Below are 27,554 nucleotides of genomic sequence, written 5' to 3'. Positions count from 1 at the left end.
TAAATTCTATAAAATGCAGCAAGACAATGCAGCTGAGATCTACAAGCAGAAACCACAGGGCTTGATTCTGCTATCCTAATGGCAAACTCATTCTTGCTGGGAAAGTGCTCTAAATTTAAACAAACCACTTGCTGAAGAAGGTTCTGCTTAATACAATAAAAAAATTGCTAGATCATCCCACAGAATTAGGTAATATTTGGTAAAATTGCTATAGAATTTTTTGAATCAATGAATCAAAAGTGTCTGTTATGTCTAAAAAGCACTTCCAAATCTTAGAAAGGTCTTTATTATCTAATAATCTCTTTTTTTTTTTTTTCTATAAAGCTCATGGACTTTTCTATTAATCTTAATATACCTTTTGACGTCTGCTCATACTAGTCAACTATGAAACTTGGAATACTTTTTTCTTTTTAAAATAGTCACATCATGCTTGCTAGAGCTGTATGCTTGTACAATGTGATCAGCATCGAAACCTGTATGTCACTTTCCTGTTTTGGTTTAGGTAGAAGATAAACAGCTCTATATCCTGTACTGTAGTTTTCTAAAACTCTAGAAATAACCTGACTAATTAAAATTTAAAAAGTAACTTCACACTTAGATTAAAAAAAAATAAGAAATAAATAATCAGGAAGACAGATAAATAGATAAATGTATCTAAGCCAAGTGTTAATTTGTAAAGATTTTTCAACTAGAATTAAAAACATAGATCACTCAAAACTGGGTTGCCAAGTATATTTTAGGGCATCATAATAAGTTTTCTGACCATCAAATCTGCTGATCTTCCAAAGCCACAAACTACTGCTGTAGAAGCTTAACTCTAAACATTTTTAAAATATTTACCTTAATTTTTTTCCTGAATATATACAATCTTAGGTCAAAATTTCTTCAGCTGTAATTACAAATTGACAAGCGTTTTATTACTACAGCTTTTCATCAACACTTTGCTGCTTCAAATGAAATATAAATATACTCCAAGAGGAACTAATTGCCTCTATTTGAGGTGTATACTTGCACAACATTTACAAAAAGGAATTATTTACACCAGGCATTAGTATTCTAAAGCTTCTCTTCCACATGAGACCATCAAATGTGGAACTGTGTCCTAAGAATCTTCTAAGAGTCAAGAACGTGCATCCAAGTAGAACCTACGTTATATCTAAGGGCCTTCAATGCAGCTGGTGGGGTGTATAAATTGGAAAGGGTTTGACTAACTGTAGAAGCACAGGAGATGGAGTAAAGACCTGCCAGATAATCTCAGCCATCGTGAACACGAGAACTTGTTCTTGACAATATCTTTTATCTGCTGCTAATGTTTATCTGCTGTAGTTGCCAAACTCCCAAGTGAAGAGCTTTTCTTCCCTTGCTTGTAAGCCACATTCCTCATGCCATTATCAAGTTCCCCTTACAGTTGAGTAAAATTTTTCACTTCTAAAAACACAACTTAGTATACAAAAGGTGCCATGCTCAATTCCTTTGCTTCCTTTACACACCTCTCAAATATTCCTTGGCTGCCATAATGCCCTATCCTCTTTAACCATTGCTCCAGCACCTTATTCATGCCATACAATTTTTTGTCAGACGTGTTGGCCTGTCTTTGATACTCCCTGTTATAATTTCTTAACTCTCTCCAGTTGCTTTCTCTTTTTTCATAATGTGGTGCTCGTAATGGTACGTGATACAGCCAAGAAATATCTGGATAACTCAGAATTGAATAAGCTATTGCTTCAGGTAGATAGCATGCTCCTGCAAATAAAGAGGAATAGGAAAGGATAGGTTTTCTCCATCTACTAAACCTCTCAACAAGCAAGCTGCAAGCATAAAGGTCAGGAGATGGATCGTGGTCAAATCTTGAGACATTTTGCTTACGGAAACTTCACACAAGCCACATATTTCCATGGATGTTGCTGGCAACGATTTAATGAACTAGCACAGCATCATGATGCAAACAGAACAGATTTTGGCACTAATTCTGCTCAAGTCAATAGAAATCATGTGTCTGGCGCTCTTGGGCATTTTACTTAATTCTTTCAACCAACTGCTGTCTTTTCTGCCTGCATGGCATATATCCTTTTAAGGCAGAACATTTCCTTAAGAAATAAGATGCAGGTGATATCTTCATATAACTCTGAAACAAGTGGTTCCTGAGACCATTTCTCAAGACTGATTTATTCTAGATCCTGTGGAATAAACAATGGCATTATGTCTCCCTAAGTCGATAGCCAATGCTTATGTCTAGTTTATAAACTTCTTTAATGTGCTCCAACTACACTGATGCACAAGTGAATTCTATGTTAAGTATATAAAACCACGTCCCCAGGTCACATCTACTGAAGCTGTTGCACTCAAACCAGCGTGTAGCAGTTACACAGAGTTACATCAGTAAAAAAATGGCATAATACAGGGATACTCAACTCTGCCTTGGGAGCTCTATGTAGAGAAAAACATTAATGCTTCAACCTAACACATCCAAGTGTATTTTTTATCTCTGACAGAAACAACAGAGAATATCTGTTGCATTAAATGGCTTCCACCATCTACATGAAATGGCATTAACAGAATGAAAATTGCTCAGAAAAAAATTATATATTTAACATATATGTATTTCAGAATTAGACTGTGATTGCACCCATAGGAATGACACAACACCTCTCAGTGCTGAGGACAGTATACAGAAAGCATTGCCTATGCTTTTATTTTCTGTTCACATATACCATGGCCACTCTACCAATATGTGTTGGTCAAGCGATCTGAAGCAAACATTGTTTGCTAATCATGTAAGGCTGAAAAACTGCTGAAATGTCAGAATATTAGGTCTGCATTCACTGGCCAGAATGATGTACACGAAAAGGTAGCTGTTGCTTCCAGCCATGTGGAGTACATCTTAAAGAGAGGGCAAATGCTAATAATTTGTATTCAAGATACTTAATTCTTTTTCTGCTTTGCATTCCCATTTCATAAAAACGGAGACCGTGTGGAACTAAGCATTTCACAAGAGTCAAACTTCACAAGTTTACTTTCACAGATGCATGAAAATGAAATAGAGTATGGCATAGGTGCCTTTTGGCACTCCAAAAATTGTACTACATGCTTTAAAAGAAAATTTATCCTGTCATAAATATAAAAGGATGAAATATCTAAAACAAGTAATTTATTTTTATTTTTTCACAAAAGATAAATTCTTTTGGCACTCTTGCTGCATGCAAAATTTTAGTAGTAATGCTCATTGACGTTCAGCTTTGTGAATAAAAAGCATGTTACAAACAGACAATAAAATGATACAGAATCCCAGGCTGGAAGGGACCTCAGGGATCACCTAGTCCAACCTTTCTCGGAAGAGCACAGTCTAGACAAGACGGCCCAGCACCCTGTTCAGACGACTTGAAGGTGTCCAATGTGGCCGAGTCAACCACTTCCCTGGGGAGATTATTCCAATGGGTGACTGTCCTCACTGTGAAAAATTTTCCTCTGGTGTCCAATTGGAATCTCCCCAAGAGCAACTTGTGTCCACTCCCCCTTGTCCTCTTCATGGGACTCTGTGTAAAAAGGGAGTCTCCATCTTCTTTGTAGCTGCCCCTTAAGTACTGGTACATGGGGATGAGATCCCCTCTGAGCCTCCTTTTCTCAAGGCTGAACAAACCCAGCTCTCCCAGCCTCGTATGGCAGGCTTCCCAGTCCTCTGATCATCTTGGTGGCCCTTCTCTGGACCCCTTCCAGCCTGTCCACATCTTTTTTTGTATAGCGGGGACCAGAACTGTACACAGTACTCCAGGTATGGCCTACAAGCGCTGAGTAGAGTGGGATAATGACTTATTTCTCTCTGCTGGTGATACCCTTTTTGATGCAACCCAGCATCCTGTTGGTGTTCTTGGCCGCAGCAGCACACGTTCGCTCACGTTGAGCTTTCTGTCCACCAGGACTCCCAGGTCCCTTTCCACAGAACCGCTCCCCAGCTAGGTGGATCCCAGTCTGTGCTGCACTCCCAGATTATGTTTTCCCAGGTGCATGACCTTACACTTCTTGTTGAAATTCATAAGGTTCTTGCTGGCCCACTCTTCCAGCCTATCCAGATCTCCCTGCAGAGCAGCTCTCCCTTCTGAGTGTCTACTTCATCACTCAATTTGATGTCATCTCCAAACTTCATCAGGTAAAACTTGATGCTGTTATCCAGATCACTTATAAAGATATTGAATAACATTGGGCCCAATATCGATCCCTGTGGGACCCCACTAGTGACAGGTTGCCAGTTTGAAAAAGAGCTATTTACCACCACCCTTTGGGTGCGGCCTGTCAGCCAGCTCCCCACCCACTGCACAGACCACTTGTCTAGGCCATAACGCATTAATTTCTTCAGGAGGAGGCCGTGGGGGACCATATCAAAGGCCTTGGAGAAGTCCAAGTAGACAATGTCCACTGCTCACCCCATGTCACTTTGTCATAGAAGGCCACCAGGTTTGTAAAGCACGATCTGCCCATAGTGAAGCCATGTTGGCTTTCCCCAATCACGTGCTTCATTTGATTTGTGATGGCCCCCAGGAGGATTCGTTCCATACTAAACATGCAAATGGACCTCAAGCTCACCTAGAGCTAAAACTCAGAGATTAGTTCAGATACTGATATTTTAAAATACACTGCCAGCTCTGAAGATATTCTAAATTCAAAAGCCCTCCCATGCTAAAAAGTCATGCTGGCAGTGGGGCCAGAAATTTTCCTTCCAACTATCCACAAATTTGAGAGCAGGGTTCCTAAGTACAATTCAGTTCAAATGGATATGTAATTTTAAAATTACTTCCTATTAAAGACACTGTTTGCTTTTCCTAATCCTAGTGCTGTGAAATTACTCAGAAAATAGTGTAGACCATTAGCCAGCAGGAAAGGGGGAAGGGGTGAAGGAAAAATGGCTACTGAGGAAAAGTGAACTGATGGTAAACTTCTGGTATTACCCATTCAGGCCTCCTTCACTGCACATGCCATTGGTTTGTTGGGTATTTTTAAACCTAACTGATAAAAATGTGGTATAAACCTGTGAAGAGAACTGAAACACCTCCAGAGAACGATTCAGAAAGCTGCCTAGAGCCAGCTAACAAGAAACTGTAAGCATGGGAACAGACAGACCTCAAGCTGCATGAACACTTTAATTCTCCAAGTACTGCTAAGTCCACATGAACTGCTTTCCACAGTGATGCCCAGACTCCAGCCCTGGCAGGCAAATGAAAAATAATATTAGTTAAATGATCCCATTTCATCTGAGAACCTTGGATGGTTTGTGCCCATGAAATGGGCACAAGTAAACTGCAATTTCTTACCTACATCCATTCTTGGCAATGATTAAAGTAGGTTTTTGCAAAGCTGCAGGAAAGTTTCATGTCATGAAGAGCTCCCTGCAGCCACTCTGCCAGGTTAGTGGTCCGGCTGAGGCATATGGCACCGTTTCTGCTCCCGAACCACAAGCCCCTGGCCTCACAATGAACCATGGCTCTGTCCCCAGCAGTCACTGTGTTTAGAGTGCAACATTCCAGCAGCAGTTATGCACCCCCACAGCATTTCAGCCAGCTGAAGGGGAGCCCCTGGCCATGAGAAGGAAGCAACAGCCACCGCCATAAGCCACCAAAGGCAGCCACCAACATGCAGACCTGGCAAAACTTATTGTAAGAGCCTACAGTACAACATCCCTCAGAGCTGGCTTTCCTGCGCTCCCAAAGTGACTGTCTATTCTCTTCCCATTCATTCCTGTAAAACACAACTGCATGAATGCTCAAAGGAAGTCAAGCCAAAAGGGCAGACCAGAGCAGCATACGCAGATCAGTTTTAAAATATTGGCAAATGTTCATTAGAAAGTGTTTTGAAGTTCTAAATAGATATATTTTTAAATCCTATACAAAAGGCGTATGTGAGAGGTGGGCTTGCATTTTTATGTTGGGTCTCGGTGGCGCTTTCAACAATTAGCAGAATAGTCACACCAAAAAGGACCTGAAATGTGCTAACAGCGTGACCATTGTTTCCTTACCTCTATAGCAATGTAGTGGCTGACAGAGTCACACTGTGGATTAGCTGAGATCACGTGAATCACTGTCAATTTTCAGAGACATCACTCACGTGCCTTATTATTAGGGCATGATTTGCTATACAGGTATGATTGGTTTTTCTCCGTCTGAGAAAACATGAGCACCTCAGGCTGGTGACAATTCACAGTCAGATTTCACCTTCATGACAACCCTTAAACCCCACACCATTTGCCAAAGACTCCACCGGTCTCCTGGTGTCAGCAGTAAAGGTGGCTTCCACCCTCTCCACAGCTTGTACACAGACTTGCTATTGAGAAGAAAAATGAGGATCTGGAAAGCTGTGGATTTACCAGCCTTGCCTCTGGCTTTGTCCTTCTCCTGAAGGAGATGCCCATGCGCTAGGGTGCCCTGGCACTTTCTGTTTACCAGTTCTTGTCAAAAGGGGTATTACTGTCACTTCTCCATCTAAACATTCAGTGTGCTGCCTAAGCTCCTTCTCTGGGCCTCCTTGCAGTTAATGAGAAAAGATAAGTAGCTCTATATAATGATTCATCACCTTAAAATAGACGTCTAAGAAGATACGGTGTGTCATCTTCTGGAGGCGTGTCTCTGTATTGACTATGGATTAGACAAGGTATTTAGACAAATAGATTACACAAGAAATATATTTTTTTATTAAAAAGCTGAATTACTATGTCATTCCTATCCTTCATAGGTAACATCAAAAGAATACAATCCTCTGTACAGCCATAAAGACTCTGTAAAAAAATTATAAAATTCAGCCACAAAGGCACTAAAGTTGTTTTCTTTGATTTTAAACATATTACAATTTGTGTAGAAAATTTCCTCAAGCAAGGCAAAATTTAGGGTCATATGCTGCAAGAGGACAATTCACTGTTTTTTCATTGTTGCAGCCCTAATTAAAAATCTTACCATAGGCCAAAATGCACCATTTTTTGCAGTGGTATGCACTGATTAGCTAAAATTTCCTGCCTGGACCAATCTTTACTTGTTGCAGTATTGCCAGCTCCAACCAGACAAAAATCTCAGGATCAGTTAAACATTGTTAGAATGAAAAAATAAAAAACAGTGAATTCTTTTTTATAAAACAAATGAAGTTTTTAGTCTTTTTACATTTCAACAGGGAAATACTTTTTCAAGTTGAAATCTAAGATAATCACATAGTCACAATATTCCAGGGGTGGGGACTTTAACAACACCAAATTGTCCAAGATTCATGCAGAAGAGGTAAAATCCTCAATACACATACAAAACACTTCAACAGAATTATGTGGTATAACTTCAGAAAAAGGCAGCCTCTCAAGAGAAACTTTCATAAGCTTTTCAGCACAAAGCAAAGGCCACTTATTCTCCAACATGATGACTCACCTTAAAGAAACAAAGCCCGTTAGTGAAAATATTTAGGTGTCTAACTTTATAAGGATCAGGGTCTACATATCTGACATTTGAAACAGCCTCCTACTGCTTTATACACCTGCACTTGTCTTCATTTTGAAAAAATGACCTACCCAGTTCTGCTGTGGGTCATGACTGACCATTTAGAAAAATTAGAGTAAGATTTGTTTTGCAGAGCTGCATTATACAAGAATGCATAACAGTGTCAGTGGGCAATGCAGGCAGAGAACTTGCCTTCCAAAATTCAGGGCACTTTGTTAAGGGCTGGGGGGGGAGGGGAGGGGAAATCACAGTACAGTGAAACCTGAAATCTGCACTCAAGTAGAGAACTTGCCTGATGAGATTAATCCTTATCACATTCATGTGTCTTCTAAAAACATTAAAATATACTACAAGATTTTTGAAGACTGGCTTATTCTGCAATACATTTTACCTAAATTAATTTGCTAACTGAAGGCATGACTGACTCCACAGTTTCCCCTCGGTGAACTGCTTTTCTACAAACCCCCACCACTGGTCCTCTTAGTGCAGCTTTGAGATCTTCTGGCAGGACCAAATTCAGGATCCTGTTCCTTTCTCAGAGACGGCACACCAAGAGTTGCCAGAGGCAAGAGCACTGCCCAAGCAATGCTCATATGCCCTGCTGAGCCCAGACTGCCAGACTGGTGGCAGGGTTGGAGTGTAGCTGGCGCTAGTCTGGCTCTGGCAACCTTACAATGAGAACAAAGATTTGTCCTTTAAAAGCCATTTCTGCAGCCACTCTTTTAAGGTATGCTGGGCATCCCAACATGATTCTATTAAACGGCTCACAAAGTTAACTGGAAGCAGAAAAAGATGCTGCACAGAGTCTGTGATTTCTGATACTTACAGAAACTTCTCTGTCTCCAAAGACAAACTTTTGAAAAAATGAAGGTGTCTCAGTGCTCCTGGCAATTAGGGCATAAAAAAAAAAAAAAGAGGCCAAATACATCTCCCCACCCTAAAGAAATTTTCTATCCCCAGAAAATACCAACAGAACAGGAAAATCCTGAGATTTGTTAGTCAACTGGTTGCCTGAGTCAGGGTAGCACTTTCCAGAGGCTAGTACAAGCCTAGAGGGACCTGAGATAAAGCATTCGACTCTTTCCTGCCTTTTATTTTACTGAAAGTTAGTGTTACATGTCACTTAAGGACACACTCTGGCTGCCAGTTGGTTTGAAATCAATAATTAATAAGCGTTTATTCACTAAGAGGGACTCCAAAATGAAGGAAAAAAAACCACTTAATTTCAGTAATTGAAATATCTCCTGGTTGTCATAAGGAAACACTAGAGATTTTACTAAAAATGGGAAATAAGGCATATTGATTGAAGTAAGAGTGTTGCAGGACAGAATTGCTGTCATCACTTGAGTGAGAAAATACTGACACTGGTCCAAAGAGTTAGACTGCAGAAGAAGGCTTGGTTTTATTTCCCTGCAATGCTACCAGTTTCCTGTATTGCCTTAGGCAAGTCACCTCATTTCCTTTTGCTCCAGCTCTTCCTCTATGCAGTAGAAATCTCTCTCACTGGCACAGTGCGATGATAAATCCATTAAAATGTAAAGCACTCAAATGTTACAGAAAGAAAAGCATCATCTATATCACAGAATGGATGTTAATTATTCTAAGTTCAATTTATGTTTATGATACACTGTTCTAATTGCTTTCTTTTGTGTTATATGTACTGTACTTTATTCTGCTCTATTGTATTCTGATGCTTTAGGCAAAAATCCCATAAGCTCAATATTTCAGCAAGTTTTGCAATGGAAGTATCTCACCGTTATATTTGTTTGTTTCATTGCACTTCTCAGCTTCCTTTCTCTGTTAATCTATCAAAATGCCAAGATTAAAGCAGAAAGCCAGAATCTTGCCACATACGACCACATTCATGATTATACCACTAATGACCATATTCAGGTTGTAAAGCATGTACTGTCATCCTCCTCCAGGGCAAATTACTTGAGGAGAGCAGAGACTTTCAGAAAATAATTTCAGATAGCAGAGTAACTTTGCATTTCTCAAGGAGGTCACTGTGACCTGGTGTCAGCCAATACTTCTGGAAACCAAATCATGAGGAAAGACGTGGAGTGGACCTCTTTAAAGCACCTATGCTACAACAGACTGCACCTCAGCATCCTCCAGACAATTTTCCTATGTCAGAAAACACTGAGGAAAACTGTCAAGTCTTCTAATTTATCCAGAAGATAATGACAGGACTGGTACACAAGGAGAGTGACCAAATCCCAGATCAGCAAGCAGAAATTGAGGACTTCCTCCACACTTAAAAGTCTATTAGTTTGCTCAGAACTTTTATCTGGAGTTTCCCGCATCCTTTAAGAGACAGTGCAAGTATAAACTGCATAGCTGTAATATGTTTCACTGGAAAACGCTGCTTTACAACAGTGCATTTTAAAAGTTATTAGCCAGGAAGAACACAGTCTGGGCACCCAGTGTTTAAAAAGCAGAATCAGATTTTGCACTGCTTTACTTTGTCAGGGCTACGAACACACCCTGTATGCAAAGTCCTCACAAAGCAGAAGACAGCATTATGCATTTATATTGTGAAGGCAAAACATCTTAAAAGAGAGAAATCAGGCCCGTAGCATGCAGATTAGGAGAAATTCAGTTCAGCTAGACAGAAACACAGTGCTCACCGTACCCGCTGGAGCTGGTGAGCCCAGTTCAGTGTGTCATCACCAGCACTGGGGCTTCAGAGCAAGATGCCAGAAACCCTGCAGGAATCCCAAGCTGGTATAAATCGGCATATGGTTGCAGAAGGCAAGTCATCTAGCTATCTATTGCCATCATCTAGCAATAATGCTCCTTCTGCTTTTCCTTCTTAAGTTTTATATAATATGCTGCTTGTTCATGCGGTGGTACTCTTAAGTCAAAATAAACTAAATTAATTTTAAAAACCTATTATTTGATTACATTTAATTTTTTTAAGTCAGTGCAGTGATGGAAAGTGATGATTTTAATATTTTACAGACAACATAAATATACTTCTTTCAAGCCCGCTCACTAGGTTATGTATCTTATGGTATGATACTTTGAGAGTACTTTTTCAGTTTTTCATTTAGGATGATTCTGGAGGAGAACTCAAAATACGCATGCAGATAAGCACTTTAAATGGTCAAACTAAATCCTTTGAAGCCTGTAAATCATGGAAATGGAAACTTGCTCATAAAACTCTGCTGCTGAGGAGTTACAAAGGGAAAAAACTACCATGAGCAGATGTCACAGACCAAGAATGCCGTCTCACTCAGTCTCCTTTGCAGCCATGGATAAGAGTTTTCCAATTTACAGAACAAACACAGGATTGTCATTCTTCAGCACTTTCATGGCATGTTAAAAGGTACCCTAAAATGGAGTGCTTTCTTCATGTCTTTCCTTGATAGGTGCTGCGGATACTTGTTGGTTTTGGAACTGTAAAAAGGTTCGGCTTGTTCAGTTCAGTCCCTGGTGTGTTTTTATATTCCTTCCTTTCTGAGAACATTTGGTGACTTCACCAGAATTTGGGACTACATGAGCAATACAAATTACTGATTAAAAAAAATCTGGTATTTTCAACAGCATTTCAATAGCATCTTTTCTATAGCTTTTTGAATTATTATTTTAAAGATCCTGGATTATGCCAAGCTAGTTTGTCAGAGAACTTCTAGTCCCTGCACGATCTATAAAGCACTTGCTAGTTCAGAAAGATTAAAAGAAAAAAACCCTTTCCTTTAACATGTTCAATAGGCTTATTAAAGACTTAGGCCAAGATTTTCCAAAATGCCATGTGATTTGAGGGATCCAAATAGGAAGAGAATTTATTCCACAAAAAACTCACAAAAATCAGCAAATACTCACAAAAATAAGTAAATTTTAAAACCCTACCTAGTACAAATTCCCTAGTTCAAATACCTTCATTAGTCCCTGAAGGCTAAAATTCTTATGCTGACAAAACACTCTTTTGCCCCATCACTGCATAAACAAGAAACATAACACGCTGCCTGACCACCCAAGCCTTAGTCACAAATGCAAGTGTCCAGTCTGAACAGTTCCCCCAGCGTTTGCCTGCACTAGAGCAAAGAGGCTCCTTAGAAACCACAAAATCTGGCTCAGCAGGACAGTTCCAATCTAATTTACATTTATGAAAGTTCAGACACCTATGAGCTCTCATCACTTTAAGACATCTAAGTCACATCAGAATCAACAGATCCCTGTTAATATATATACATCTTTGTTGTACATCATCTACATCCGCAGGAGACACTTTTTCTGAGTGCATAATGCATGAGGAAACCTACTATTTCTCACTGCTCAAATATAAGTGCCAGGTGCTTTTGCCCAAAGCTCCCTCTGAAATCCCTGAGAGCTGTGGGATCACAAGAAATGTAGGATTGCACTCCAAATCACCACACAGAACTTTGCCAGGTTCACGAGTACCACTGCAGCCCAATCAAAGAACTAACCCTAGAAGCAAGCATTTGAAAAATTCAACATTCAGGAACTTCTGTAATACTTAGAAAAAGTTTACCTATAGCAATGAGTGCTGGGCCATCTGCTATCTCCCCTTTTACGTGTGCTCTGTACAGACAAATGTAGCATTTTCTCCGGAGCTTTTTTTGGGGGGAGTGGAAGAATATGTACCTAATTCCAAAAAGATGATACTTGTCCCGTTTCCTGGCCTGGCCTATAGTTAAAATAAATATGTTTAAATAAGTGATATGCTTAAGATAACACTTACAGCAGCTGAGGTCTGGAATACTCAGAAATGTTAGCATATGCTTCTTCGACTCTCTCCTGCCTACCTTTAAAGTACATCATGCTAAAGGATCAGAAACTGTTTTGCATTTTGCAGAACAGTTTGTAGGATTTAACTAAAATAAAATTGTGCTTGAAAAGAAAACAACTGTTATTAATTCTGGTTCTAAAACAAGCCTTTTAGCTTCATACTTTAAAGCCTTACTTCAATAAATATGATTCTCTGTCTTATTTTTAAGTATATTTAAAACTGCACAGTCCTGTACAAAAATTCTGAAGACGACACACAAGGCTGAAATAAATTGATATATTATAACGGAAAGGCAAAATACAATATACATGGTGAGTCTAATAAAGAATTTTATTAAGTAACTTTGAATCCAACTTCAAACCACTCCACGACTGACAAAGCGCGCGTTCCTAAAATTGCTTTAAAATGCTGTTCATGTCGAGGCAAAATATATTTCAAGGAAAATCGGCACATCCAAGAAACAAAACCTTTTTTTCTAGAACTATTCGTCTCCAGTTCAGTGATAGAGCTTACCGCGGGCCTGCCGGACAGAGCACCGCAGCCACCCCCCGCGGCAGCCGCCCAGCAAAGCCACGGCTTCGACTTCGACACACGACCGAACACCTTCTACACAGCTTTAAAGATTTTTTTCTTTTTTTGCGCCCCTGGTTTTGTCAAAGCTTCCAGAAAATTGCCTGCTTTGCTTGAATTAATTTTCCTTTCGCTAGGAAGAGCCCGGTCCCTCGCGCCCTTCTGCCCTCCGCGGCGGGGGCTGCTGCCTCCCGAGCTATCGCTACCGAGGGGGTCGGGACCGCTCGTCTTTCTCCCAAAACTAGGAATTTCAGACCTTCCCCGAGCACCTGTTCATGATAACTCTCTTTTACCATCTCCTCAGGCTGCGAAGAACTAGGAGACACGAAAGAACCGCGATGAAGGGCAGTGAAAAGCACTCGTCGCTACCAGGGCAAGGCTTTGCCGCGCCCCCCACACCCACAGGTGCGCCGGCCCGCGCAGTTTAAAGCCGCTGCCCTCACTACCCTCCACCGGAGCCCCGCCAGCAGCACGGCACCCAGCGGGGTACGGCGTCCCCCTGCGGCCGGGCTCCTGAGGGGAGCGGCCGCCCCTCTCCCCGCCGTGTGGAGCCCCTGCTGTCCCGTCTCCCCGGCGGCGGGACGAGGAAAGGGCACGGCGCTCACCTGTGGCTGCCGGCGGGAAGACGCCGCCTCTCTCCGCTGCCGGAGCCCTCGCTGGCAGGCGGCCGCCGTCCGCCGCGGAGGGGTTAAGCACTTGAAAAGCCCATCTTGTCGGGTAGGGACCCCCTGAGGGGCTGATTTGTTCCGCCGAGGGGCACAGCTTGAGAGGAACGGGGCTGGCGGGGAGGGGACGGAGCTGGGCAGGGCTCGGCGGCGCCCCGGCCCGCAGCAAGTTCTCGATGAGGAAACTTTTGCCCAGGTTCCCGAAGCCCGGCGCCGCCGGCAGGTTGAGGAGGGCGGAGGAGCCCACCAGGTCCCAGTACAGGGCGCTGGGCAGCATAGCGAGGGCTCTTACCCCGCCTCGCTCTGCCCTGCCCGGCCCAGCCCAGCCCGGCCGCCGCGGCCCCTCACTGGGCTGGGACGGGGCGCCGGGCTATGGGGCCGGGCGGGTTTGCGGGGCGCCTCCCCGAGGGCTGAGAGGGACAGAGCGCAGAGCTCGGCGGGGCTCTCCGCGGAGACGCGGCGCGCCTCTTCGCCGGGCTGGAAGGTGTGTCCAAACGCATTCATTATGTCAGCCGGGGACGGGGAGTGATGGACGCGGCCAACAATGCCGCCTTGCCCGGCTAGCCCCCCGGGGGAAGGGGAGTAGGGCGGAGACCTGAGCACTCCTGGCGCGGGGGCGCCTGCCCCGCGCTACCCGCCCCCCCCCGCCCGGGCCCGCCGCCATGTCGGGAGGCCGGGGGCGCCCCCTCAGGGCGCCTCCCGACATGGCCGCGGGCCCGCGCCTCCCGCTGCGGGGCTGCACCTGTGTGGAGGGGAAGGGAAAGGCCTCCGGCCTCCGTCCCGGCGGGGAGGTGGCTTCGGCGCTGGCCGCGGCGAGATCATGTCGACCTAATGATCCCATGAGGTAATGGGAAGATAGTCATTAGCTCACTCCCTCTGGGCATTTTTATCTGGCCTTTTTTTTTTCTTCCTTCTTTTGTTACCCCCCAATACACACACACGCTGGATTTTCAACATTTGTCTCAATAAATCTGATTAAGATCAGCACAGTGCTGTTAATCATGTTTTCCTCGAGGTGTGGGATGATGCTTTCTGTTGGCATAAACATCCTTTGGGAGGGATGGCTCTGTCGTACTTCCTTGCATGTATTCTTATTTATTTTCTTGCAAACCATGTAATGTGGCAAAGACGTCTCATTTTCCAGTTCAAACATGCCGAAAGTTAAAATTGGATGCTGTTCCCAAAGACCTGAAAGCATTTTCCTGTTTTGCAGATAAATCCTCTTATTTCAAAGCAGCTGTTCACCAGTCTCATCTTGGGGATATTCCCTGCAAAATTGTTTGGAGGAGATATGTCCCTTATTTCTCTATAGCAGTAGGGGCATAAGCCCTTGGACATCAGGGTAGTTCATAGCTAAAACCAGTTGGAGAAGTAGAATCATCTGTGTCCTCAGACAGCAGATGGGAGGGATGATTTAAGTGCTACGGTACTAAGGAATACCTTGGGAGGTGTGAATCAAGCACTCGGACGTCCCAAGCTTTCCTTCACATCCTGGGGTAGATTGGTCCTGCTGGAGTTTGGGCACTTACTCTGTTGGCACCAAGATGTTGTTACCCGTGGTGAACAGGAACCAAAGAGTTGATAAGGATACTTCACACCAGGGGCCCCTGTAGTCTGACCCTTCTGTCTTCAGCAGAGGAAGAATAAGACCAAGACAAGTGTATCTGGTTGTTTCACCCTGATACGCTCCCATTCTCTAACTGTTCACAGCTTAAAGGATTTTCACAGCTTAAGCACTTAAATTTACAGATCTGAAGGCCTTAATTTTTGTAAACTCAAGATATTAATGCAAGTATTTTTTACCTGTGAGCATTTTGAGACTGGAGTTGCCTCTTGCCATAGAAAAGGACAGAATCTAGCCTGGTGGATCCCAGAGTACATCTGAAGGTAATCATTGTAATATTAAGATGCAGAAATCTATATTTATCATGTTTCTAACAAAAAGAAGCGAGTATTCCCAGGAGGGCACCTGCTTTTGAGCATTGCAAGTAGCTGCCTTTCCAGTTACCCCTCGTAAATTTATTCATTCTTAAGGATTTATTCTGTCTTTTCTTTCACTGACCAAGTTCTCAGAGAGTTCCCAAGGGCCTGAGACACTGAAAACCATAATTCAACACTTGGGATAGTGCAGTTAGTCCATCCAGCTGTGCTGCGTGAATAAAAGGTATTCACCAAGGAAAAGATGGTTGTCAAAGACAGTAACCTTCAAAGACAGGCTTGGGGTTTGGTTTCCTCCAAGCCGTTTCTCATGCCAAAGTGGCTATTATTGTGTAAATCTCAGCTGTGTAGTTCAATAAAGTTTCATAAACAAGTTACACATTTCTGTGAAATGTAAGCCCAGCACATGTAGCATCTGACAGTTTGCTGCATGGAAGAGAGTGATTGGTTGCCACATGATGGGCTAACAATTAATGTCAGGTTTCATCTGTATTTCCAGGGTTCAACCCATTCATTGCAATGTGTTTTTAAGCAGTTCTCTTCCCCACTCCTGTTTTTATCTATTAGTGGCCTCTCACTCATATTCTGGATCTGCTCTCATAGCTGTATCAACAAAGCACCGTGAACCAGATTGGAGAACTCATCCAGGTTTTAAATAAAACAGTAAGAAAATACTATTTTTCAAGAGATTCCCAGTGCAGACTTATAGCCAGTTGTGTGAGCTTAAGAGTGGTAGAGTAGAATAGCTGAATGAACTCATTAAACCAGGGCAGCCTCTGAATGCTTTGTCTCTGGGACACACGGCTGTAGCTAGCAAATTCTGTTATCCTCTGGGCATCTGATAATCGGATACAGTCGGGCCCAAAAGATGTTACCTGTCAAAAGCTGGAGAGCACAGTACAAGAAAGCATAGGTTCCTTGGTCAGATCTGGAGTATGAACTGATTTGAGTGTAAAAATAAGTGGCATTCCTAAACCCAGATCCTTTCCAGTGAATGCAGTCTGGAAACATGTGACAAACAGATCCTTAGCCAAGGACCTGGAAAGACATTGCGTGTGTATTACCTGGATACGTACAGTAAGTAGAGATGGTATTCACATGGTGAATTCTCATTTCTTTGTTTCTGCAAACTTGGAAGGTACTTACCTTGTATTTAGATTTTGCTAATTATTTAATTTACCTTAACCAGACTAGAGAAGAAAGTTTGCCTTAACTGGCTATCTTGGCTTGCATCAGGTGATTGGAAAACATGAAGATTCACTTCTCGGGTTGCAGAGCTTAAAAAATGTGGTACATGGAACATATATGAAATGCTCAGCACTCTGTTATGCCTTCCCCACTGAGGCTCATGCGTACAGTCTTGCTGCCAAAGCAGACAATTTATTTAATATGCCAAGCACAAGATCTGGTCAACTAAATCAAAGTCTCCCTAATGATGGCTCTTCTGCATCAGCTCTGCCCTTTCTCAGATGGCATTTACTTCGTTGAGCTGGGGTATCTCTCCCTTGCAGCTTCTTCCCTGTAGCAACTGACGTTAAGCCGAATCCTGCCTTTAGTTCAAACTTTTCTTACAGGCCTTCCCATTGCTTAACAGGAAGCATGCATATTAGCTGTCAGATGTTCCTCCTAACTTACTTTTCAGTAATTTCTCACTAACTTGTTGACATTTTACTTACTACTTCTAAAGCTGCCAAATATATGGCAGTTATAAATTGCAGCAGTCAGCAACAAAATCCAAAAATCCAAATAACAGAAACAATTCTTTATTAATTTCTTTATTTTACACTCTAACAGATTAAATCAGCATCTACATTATTAACCAGATTTATATACATTTAATTTTCTTGCAAGCCCTTTTTGACAAGGAGAACCTCCCTGGCTAAGACAGCTGCTTAAGGATTAAGGAGCTAAGGTTTAGGTCTGCACTCCAGTAAATTACTCCAAGGTATTAAAAGGATAATGGGGACACTCCTTTATTTTACTGCATAGGCTATGTTGGAAACCAGTAGGTATCTCAGGAGAAGATGTATTTTCGAGGACCTTGTGATAACAGCAGCTGAAAAGCCTTGTAATTCTAAAGAAGCATGTAAATAGAAGAAAAGTCCTACCTAGCCCAGGGCAAATTCACACTATGTTGTTCCTGACCAAAGTTTTCCCAAAGGCATCTCCAGTCAACATGGATAAGATGCCTAAAATTGATTTAAGAAGATAAATTAGTCATTTAAATGCTTTTTACATTCTGTTAAAATCAGATACTCAAAAACGTCAGCATACCTGCCGTTTCTGGGCGTGAAGACGTCAAGTGGTTCGAGCTGTCTGCCTCCATACTTCCAAACAACCTTCTTTGGCAGCCTGAGATGCTCAAACTGTATTACTGACATTTTATTCCATAGAGCCAAGAACTGGAGTCTTGATATAGAAACAGATGCGCGCTTGCAGGAGACAGAGATGAGGTAATTGAATACAGGTCCTTCCTAATGCTCTCTTTGCTTAGGTGTGCTAAAGGCAGCTCTACCCAGTTGTAATTTTATTGGATTCTGTGTTTGACACTTTAGAGACATCTATTTGACCTCACTTATTATTTCCAACTTGCTTTTCCAGCAAAAATAATGCCATACTCTCCATACTCTTCTGCTTGTAAGCTTTGGTATGACATATTCTAGCCAAAAGAATAATACACAAATCCTACCAGAGTGTACATGGACTTCTTGAGATTGATCCTGAAGTCCTCTGGCAAAAAATGCCCTGGACTTAGTCATCAAAATGCACTTCTGATAACGTAATTATCTGCCATTTTCTAAGTTAAATGTATTTTCCACAGTCCTGGAGGTGGGTGTCCCACACTGTTTCATCTAACCTGAGCATGGTAGACAACAGTCTGCAAAAGTACGTTCTTCAAAATAATACCAAGCTTGGCAAGCTCAGGGTGGGTGATGTCATCAGTGCAGAGCTGCTGTAGAGTTTTAGGCAGATTTTACTCTAAATTTCCCCTCCCCGCTCAAAAATCACTCCCTTGACATTTTGGGGATAATCATATATGTGGAGGCTGAGTGTCCTGGCCTGAGAAAACAACTCACTGTGGGGTTATGCTAACCTGGGTACAAACCACTCTGGTGAGCTCTGACCCAGAGGCACCACAGAACAGCAGAGATACAAGTAGCACAGGTACTCAGCAAACCAGGAACAAATCTTCTGCTCTGCAGGAAGGATTTAAGTTTTGACCTTAAGTTTATTTCTATGTTCTTGTAGCGTCCCAAACTATTCTGACTTACGCCTGCTGCTTTGCATACCGTGAAGCTTAGGGCACAGTTCAAATAAAAAGTATGGCACCTGCATGACGTGAGGCAAGAACCTGTTGTAAGCTAGCTTCTTAAGTGTAGCCTGCACCAAAAAAAAATGTGGTGACTTGCACTGTGCAGACTTGCTGGACAGGTGTTAGCCTACACCACTTTATGATTGGGTCTCCTGCAGGCAGCCTGGGGAAGCCTTTGGTATCTCTTTCCAGGAAAGGGCAAGGTGTGGAAGGAGAGGAAAATTAGATTTGGCCAGAAGTTGCATGCAGCAGCACGGGGCAGCCTCAAGGAGAGCCTGGGTGGGCTGTAGCTGCCCGCACAAGCCACTTGCAAACCTCCCAAACCTTGCCAGCTGCCTTATGAGGGAGGAGCAAAACTGGCATCCAGCCCACAACATTAGAAGACTGGGGGCACCCTGTTGTTGCCATTTTGATTTCTGAGAAAGCAGTTTGCTTTGACACTTCTCTTCCTACCTCCTGCTGGTTTGTGGTTTGGTTTTTTTTTCAATCTTGACATCCTGAAAGCAATATAAACTTTGCCAGGTTAGTTGGGCTTTTCAGAAGTCTAGATTTAGCTAAAGCATTTCACAGCGCTCCCGGCTGAACTTAACCATTCACCAGGAAACTCTGCTGTGCTTAGGAATCACCATCATTCTGAACAAACACAGATGGAATTAGCATTCTTTCAATCCAGTTCCATAAAAAGCTTCAAGAGCTCAGTTTCAAATGACTGAAGTCATTTCCGCCAAATCTGGCTTGGCATTAGATCTCAGCAAGTTGCAAAAAAATACACAGAAGTGAAATGTTGAAGTGTGAAAGAAGTTGATTCCCTGTCAAGTTATGTTGCAGATGTGCACAAATTCTTACTGCAGCATGACTTACGTGCATGATTTCAACACATGTTGAAAGCTAGCTTTGTGGGTGTGACTCAAGCTTTTAAAACTAGGCTTCTTCCTGCAGAAACCACAACACAGGAAACTTCAGTGCTACAGGATTTTACTTGGAAATTTCATTTTCATAGTGTGGAGGGGTTTTTTTCACCTCTGTGACATACCGGGAATAAAGTGGAGTGTGTGAAAGAGAGCTTATATAATGGAACTTGTAATTCACATTTAATTACACAGTAGCAGGATCTACTGCTCCTGCTCTGATACAAAGGAATCAGAAGGCAGTATATAAAGCATACAGTGATTTCTTAGAAGATGACTTATATTTCTAAGAATAAATCGTATTTACAACTCCGCTGATGTGAAATACAGAGCTTGTCCAATAGTCTGTCCAGCATCATCTTCTATACCTTGGTATGATTTACGGTAGTGTTGATAACTTCAGGCATCTGGTGATATGAAAAACAGAGCAGGGTGTTCTGGATGTCTTGGATACTTCACACAACTTCTATTGTGTACCTTTGTCCTCTTGGGGAAGTGATGGTGTTAGACTTGTGTACTTGTTTTAAGGAATGTTTCTCAATATTGGATTGACCAGCTGAAATCCATGTGGTGCCGAAAAGTACCAGCTATTTCTGCGGTCGGAGCACTGTGATCCTCTCAGATCATAGTTTCAGGCTGTATTTTTAGCAAAAGACTAAATTATTAAATGTCCTTGTAACAATTTATAGATTTAAGTAGTTTAAGGAAGATGAAAGGGTCACAATTTTCTTTATTTCCCCTCCCTTTGCAGGAGGCTTCCTCTGCCTGTTCTTGCCCATGGTCCATCTTCCCCCTATTTCCTATTTTACAGCTGCTGCCACAGTTTCCAAAGCTTTAACATCTTCAGGTGAGAGGCTACAGCACGCTGCTGCACTGCTCCAGCATGGGTGAGTCTGTCTCAAAATAACTGGGGCAGACGGACAGTCTTCTTGTATTTCGTCATATGTTTCAATTAATGTACTAGTTTCTTTACTGTACTTAGGAGGGCCCTACAATACCTCACATGCAGATAATGCTATTAAAAGACAAATTAGTCACCAGCATATTATCAGAGGATGCATACCCTCCTCATGCTTACTTTGAAAAGAACAAATTCAGTAATTTTTTAAAACCTTTTTCCTTAGACATGAGAAATAATTGTTTCCAAAATAATAGCAGAGAATTGAGGAAGTGGGGGGGGGGGGTATGAAAAAGAGAATATTTTCCCTGTTATCAACCTAACTAATTTCTTTTAAACTTTGTAACATAATGCAGGGGAGCATGCGAGGTGGGTTACTGCATTCAGAAGCATTTTACCCTCAGAGGTGAAGGTTCACAATTTCTTTAGGTCCCAAATGGCTGACTTGGATGATTCTGGCACTTAATAACTGGAGTGTTAGGTAGTATAATGAAATTTCAAGGCAAAGAAAAACACAAATAGCTTCTGCAGTTGTGAAAGAAGTAAAATCTTGACAGCTAGGTCTCAACCCAGCATTTACAATACAATTGCGTGGTCCATTAGTCAAGCAAGAGTCCTTCTCAGGTAACACGGCATAGAAAGTACTGGACTGGTTTCCTGTGGCAGTTCCTTTCACTGCGCACCATCATAACATCGTGGAGATTTTCTTTCTTTTTCACCAAGAGAAGCAAGGCTGTTACTGGAATAACAAAAAAGAAATCTAAATTCAGAGCAAATAGAACAATGTGGACTGAGCTGGACATGCTTTTTACAACATATTTGCAAATAGTGCACAAGAAATAGAGGTTTGGCTACGTTTTGCTGAATAACAAATAATTACATAAACCAGCATTGTTGTTGAACATAGCCATTCTTTTATCCAAGGACACCATCTTTTCTCTTTCTGCAGGAGGAATGACTGTAATCTCTTTTCACAGGAAGAATGGTGCAACTGCCAGTTTGATATTAGTAATTGAGCACTTTGCCTGCACAATTCAGGGACCATCTTTTGTGTAGGTCTAGCCAAGGTGTTACTGAAGAAAATAGTAGTATTTCAGTGTGGTATTCTTGAAAGGTTTGAGCCTACCTGATCCAACGAACTGAAAGGTTACATGCATGCTGATCATGGTAGCTGAGCACCACTAAAGTCAAGATGGCCATTCATATTAGTTAGGCTTTTGGAGAACTAGGCCTTATAATTTCCCAAGGAAATCTCACTGTTTAGCTATCAGAGCTTTGTTGTGTTGTGGCAATTTTTCTGCTCACAAAGGAACCTTTCATTATCATGGTAAACAATAACAGATCGAAGCAAAACCCCCAAATATCCTGCTTCTTAGGAAACAAGCGTGAATGCTTCACAATTTGGGAGGCGGGAGGAGAGAAGAAAAGGTCTGCAAAACTGCAGTAGGGGTTATGGTCCAGCAGGAGAGTAGGTGGGGAATCTTGTGTGGCTGCTGGCTACCGGACAAAGCTTTTATTGCAACAAGCAGCATAGGGACCAGGCAGCCTGACCGAGCACCCTGACCCAAAGGAAAGCAGGATTTCTGCAAGCAAAGAGAATAGAGCTCAAACCTACCCACCCTAATTTCTCCTAGTGGCTTCAGTGGGGCAAACTGTGAGACTGAGGCAAGGATCCTGCTAAATAATCTCCAAAATTATATTTTGTGTAGTTTTCCCAGTAGTAGTTTCTGGGAAAATCTGCCCTGTGTGGTACATGCCTTTTTGGTGTTGCGTTTTACTTTTTGTTTTTCCCAGATACATGACGTGTCCTCTTTGAGATGTATAGGGCACTATGCCATGTGTGTCACATCTTTCCTGCACATGATCTATAGGTCTGTCAAATTCCCCTGTTTATCACAGGAAGAGATAGTAATCCAGTAAAATCCAGTAAAAGCAGGATTGGAAAAACCTTTTAAGACTAAATACACTTTACAGTTTAAATCAATTTCATAGTTTATTTAAAATTAAATAACTTCATTTCTGGAAATTCTTTATTTTAATAAACTAGAGCTATCACAGAAAACCATTAGCATTTATTAAAATTCCTCTGGAAATTTTTTGTTTACCAGACTATGGAAAAAAAAATTTTCAGCTGGTTCCTCATATGAATAACAGAAACGATGCATTTACTTCTGTGTACCAACTTCTTACCAACAGTGCTCTCCACTGTTGTTTCCAAAGCCCAAGGTACCTAAATGTTTAAGCGCTTATCTATATGACTTCAGCCTTGTCTCATGTGAACGTCTGCCAGGCAGGAACTGGGCTGTCAGCTTCATCCCATCAAAAAGCCTTCCAGTGCCATGAGCTGAAGGCAGGTTCCAATTGTTAAGTCATTCTGGCCCAGGCTGAATTTAAAGGCAGGCTCCTGTAGCTAGCGGAAGTTGCTGAAGGCAACGGCTCAGCAAAAGGCATTAAAATCATATGTCTCATAATTATTCTTTTGACTCAATTACCCATTTACTCTTTATTTTTATATCCAGTGGAACCTGAGGGCAGCAAATACTGCATAAGGGGAACAAATCCTGCATAATAGTTCTTGTTTTGGTACATTCACTTAGTGGTGATTTATTAAGGACTGCTGAATAAGCCTGATTAAAATGCATAAACAGTTCTGAACAGTAAACAACCATGTCTAAGGATGAAAAAATGGGACCCACATGCTGTGCATGGAAATTGCCCTTAACAACATGGCCTATTGTTGAACAGATAGGAAGCCAAAGGTTGCTTGTAATCAAATTTGAAGTTTCCCATCACTTATAAAAGCAACACTTCCTTGTGCAAACGTTTCAATTTGTTGCTGTTAAAAACTGCTTCCTGACTTAATCCCTACAGGAACCCACAATTTCTTTGATTGTCAGGTAGAAAGACAATTTCAGATAAAGTAACTTTTAGATTTAGACGAAGTAAAATAAATAAGCTTAGGCCAAGCATTCCCGCAGCAATAAAACCTGCATAGTTACTAGATTAACTAGTAAAAATGACCCGTTGCATCAATTTAACCTCTTCCAAAAATTTCCTCAGTTCTTGCAATTAAAATAACGCAAAATAGCAGAGATATATAAAGCACAGATACTCATTTATAGTACAGCAGTACTAGCCCTCCTAGCTTTGTACAGCAGCTAGAAGCTCCTTGCAGATATTTTGTTTTTCCTGTAACAAGATTAATTACAGAAATTTTCATATTCAATATCTGATCTAATGTACACTAAAAAGTTAGTCTTTCATTGTCTGGGACATTGAGTCATGCTTAGAGCAAACACAGGTACATTTCAAAAATTAAAAGTTGCTTTTGATTACTTTGACAAATGCAGCTTCAGAGCAAGGAAACCCGAGTCCTAGCTGAACTATGAATACCGTTATATTTCCCCTGGATGCAACGGGAGCTTTGCCAGAGGCTGCCAGGGAGCCAAGATTTCACCCACTGCGTTTGAGGTCTCTGAGCGAATTGATGTCTCCCTAACATTGTTAAATTTTTTTTTTTATGTAAAAAATAGGAGAAAAAAATATTTAACTGTGTCCTCATGTATAAAACATGATTCTCTATTATCTGTGATCTTTGGAAGGTCCTAGAGACTTAGAGGTCCCTAACAACTGGAGAAAGGCAAATGTTGCACCCATCCCCAAAAAGGACACGCAGGGGAACCACAAGAACTAAGGGGATCTTTTGGGATTCAGCACGGACAAAGGCAAAGTGCTGTCCCCAGGAAGGCAGCACCCCTGCAGCAGCCCAGGCTGGGGAGGGGCAGGCCCTGGGGGCCTGGCAGGCAGCTGTGTGCCCTGGCAGTGCAGGCAGCCAGCTGCCTCAGGTATGAGCAGGGATGCAGCCTCTGGACTGGGGGAAGCGATCGTTCCCCATTTCTCAGCGCTTGTTCAACCACATCTAGATACTGCATCCAATTTTGAGCCCACTGGTGCAAGAAAGAGATTGACAAACTGGAGTGAGTTCAGCAGAGGCCCTCAAGCTGATTGGGGGCTGGAGCACTTGCCCAGTGAGGAGAAACTGAAGGAGCTGGGCTTGTTCAGCCTGAAACAGACACAGCTTCAGGGGGCAACAAACAGCCCCCCAGTACCTGTGGGGAGGTTAGCAAGGAGATAGATTCAGGCTCTTCACAGCAGAGCATGGAGAGAGAACAAGAGGCAACAGGCATAAATGGAAACAAGAGGGATTCAGACTGAATAAAAGGAAAAACTTTTTTCCCATGAGGACTGGGCAGTGGAAGAGGCTGCCCAGAGAGGCTGTGCAGTCTTCATCCCTGGATGTTTTCAAGACCCAGCTGGATAAAGCCCTGAGCAACCTGGTCTGAGCTCAGAAGTGACCCTACTTTGAGCAAGGCGTTGGATTAGTGACCTCCTGAGGTCTTTCCAGCCTGAATTACCCTATGAGCCGATTCTAGTTTTCAGGAGCAAAGTTCCTGGTGGAGGTCTGTGTAAACTAAGCTGCAACATCAAACCAATTTTTAATAATGTTGTGATTGGGAATTGTTCATGTAATAGGCTTTTACAGTGTATATTGGACCTCAAGAGAGAGCTGCCTGTGCTGAGAGAAGGTGGTGAAGAAAGAATATTCCTAGATCTTTCTGGAGAACCTATATGGCCCTTACTTATGGTTCCTTATACTGGGATAAGACTAGGATCCACAAAACCTCAAGTCGTTCTGTATTTAGGCATCTTCTGGGTAAAAATTGTAAGCTTCTATTTTTGCAGATACCCTTTTTAGACCAAAATACTGCTGTTTTTATTTCGTATATCACAGGCCATGGCACTTAAGCTGAGCACAGCAAGGACTAGGAGGTCTGTGGGGCATAAGTCCTTGTGTTCTGCTGCAGGATTGCTTCTAGGTTTTGCATCGGCTGGCCCAAGGCTCCCTAGCTGTACACCTGGCTAAAGCATAAAAAATGGGTAGCATCTTTGTCACTGAAAGTATTTTGGCTAAAAAGAGGCCCTAATTACTGTATTTAGTCTTAAGGTTTTCCATCCATTATGCACACCCAGATTCTGCTGAACAAAGCAGGCCCTTCCAGGGATGTCAGTAAAACCAAACCTAGGTGTGGGTTCCCGTGAAGGCTTAGGCATGGGATAGGCACTGGGGTGCTGACCTCTGCCTTGGAGGGTGACTGATTCCCTTGGGCTGTGGGAGTAGTTGGAGCCCATGGGGGATTTAACTGTTGAAAATACAAGTTTTGTGGTTGCCCGAAAGCTGGCAAGAAGTCCGATTGGGCCAATGCCATAGACACAGCGGCCTGTAATCATACTTCAAAGGTTATATAATAACCTTTTTTGATTGATAAAGGTCTGATTGAAAGCATATAATTAAAATTTCCAAGGGTTTTTGTTGGAGCTAATTGTAGCTAGGATGATGATAGTTGGTAGGAGGGTACTTATGTCTTTGGAAATTAACTATTTTATAAGCAGTATGAACCAGCAATAGTATTTTTCATCCAAACCACAGACTTACTCAATGTTTATGAAGTCAAATATAAAAATGAAAGTTCTGTCTCACCTTTGCTTTGGGTCTTACCTAATTTGGGCATTTGACTTAGAAAATTCCTAAGTCAAAATTAGTGAAAAGATCATTATCTATTTTAGGAATACTTCTTTTCACATTAGAACAGTGTTCATTGTCTTGGTTTACTGATGGCTTTTTCCTGACACAGAATGCTATTTCAAGCATGTGTTAATACTGTTAAGCTTTCACTTAAGATTAAGGTTATACCTTAAATATTTTAAGAGTGATGGGAGTCAGAGTATCATGGTGTGCGAGGCTGTATGCATAAAACTGTGCTCTGGTGAAAATACAGGATTGCATATAAGAAATCCTCTTTTTCTTCCTTTCATACCTTACAGGTCGGCATGAAAAGAATTGTTGTTCTATGAAAAGAATAGAAGTTCCTCAGATGTGAGCTACGCTCTGTTATTACCTGCACTCAGTGTCTTTTACATTCTTCACTTGTCTGCTTTTAATGTGCCGCCAAATTAGCATACCAAGCTGTAGATGTTCATTTACATTTTGCTCTCCAAGCAAACAAGTAGAAAAGAAGTTATTTCCTTTCCCAGATTTTTACAAGTATCAAGCGATGTATTTGAATTTCTGTTATTACTCCTAAAACCTTTTTCTGATTATTTTCACAGAAATGCAAGAATAAATTTTGAAAATAAATATGATCTCAGATTCATTACCTTAAAATATCTATCTTTTCCAATACTTTCAACCATTCATTTTCTTTCTCTTTACTAAAATTCAGCCTTACAAATTTTCTTCTGCTTTGCACGAAGGCGCATCTGTTACAGAGTGTTTATATATTACTGGAAAAAATGCTGTACCTAATTACAATTCTTATGACGTTCCTCAATTTATATCTGTTTAATACAGCTCTCTTATTTCATTTAAGGAACCATTTTTCCCCAGTGTAAAATGTCACCATCAATACTGCATTTGATGATGTTACATATCAATCTTCTATGTGATTCTAAATCAAAAGGCCTCTATGTAGTCAGCTTCGGGTGTCTCCTACTTCACACCTGTCAGTTTTTATTGTCTTTCCCATGAAGAAGTTAATCATGTTTGTTAAACAGTTTTCCCTTTATACATCCATGCTGACTAGTGCATATCTGTTTATGTTTCCCAGTTATCTTTCCAAATAATTACTGAAACAATTTTTGTGTTTTGTGGTTTTTTAATATAATAAATCATACCTAGGTGGCATGTATTTGGGAGGAGATCAGTTAACTGAGACACTGGGCCAACAGGGAGAACTTGTTTAGGGGATACCCTAAGGTTACAAAGAGATGTAATTGCCCTCTGACATGTTTACCATGTGTTATTTAACCTATGACTGTTTGTCAGTCTGTCTGTCCTATGTACATAAACTTTGATTCTGCATTAACCATCTATAAGCACATTACTGCACCCAGTAACCCCTGTTTAACCCCACTTCTCAGGTCATTGAAAGAGAAGTCAAATGGATGTGATCAATTACTCAATTAAGGCAGATTGTAATCTAGCCAGG

General features: G+C 41.8%; 1 protein-coding gene and 1 long non-coding RNA gene across 3 annotated transcripts in view; one reads left to right on the top strand and one right to left on the bottom strand.

The window, feature by feature from the left end:
• The window catches only part of DBX2 (developing brain homeobox 2), a 22,689-nt gene extending 8,873 nt beyond the window's left edge, over nucleotides 1–13,816 (bottom strand). Inside the window, exon 1 of the mRNA XM_075080960.1 lies at nucleotides 13,392–13,816. Coding sequence (XP_074937061.1) covers nucleotides 13,392–13,728 — 337 coding nt within the window. The 5' untranslated portion in view covers nucleotides 13,729–13,816. The remainder of the gene's footprint in view (nucleotides 1–13,391) is intronic.
• Nucleotides 13,414–27,554, top strand: LOC142051661 (uncharacterized). Of its 2 annotated transcripts, XR_012658578.1 has the most exons (4): nucleotides 13,414–13,503; nucleotides 20,422–20,497; nucleotides 26,392–26,443; nucleotides 27,487–27,554. It is a non-coding gene; the product is annotated as an uncharacterized LOC142051661 (long non-coding RNA). The 2 variants fall into 2 exon arrangements; XR_012658577.1 differs by lacking the exon at nucleotides 27,487–27,554 and having other exon boundaries at nucleotides 26,392–26,480.

The sequence above is a fragment of the Phalacrocorax aristotelis genome, chromosome 1 (genome assembly GCF_949628215.1).
Source record: "Phalacrocorax aristotelis chromosome 1, bGulAri2.1, whole genome shotgun sequence".
Taxonomy (NCBI): domain Eukaryota; kingdom Metazoa; phylum Chordata; class Aves; order Suliformes; family Phalacrocoracidae; genus Phalacrocorax; species Phalacrocorax aristotelis.
This window is presented reverse-complemented; position numbering and strand designations above follow the sequence as displayed.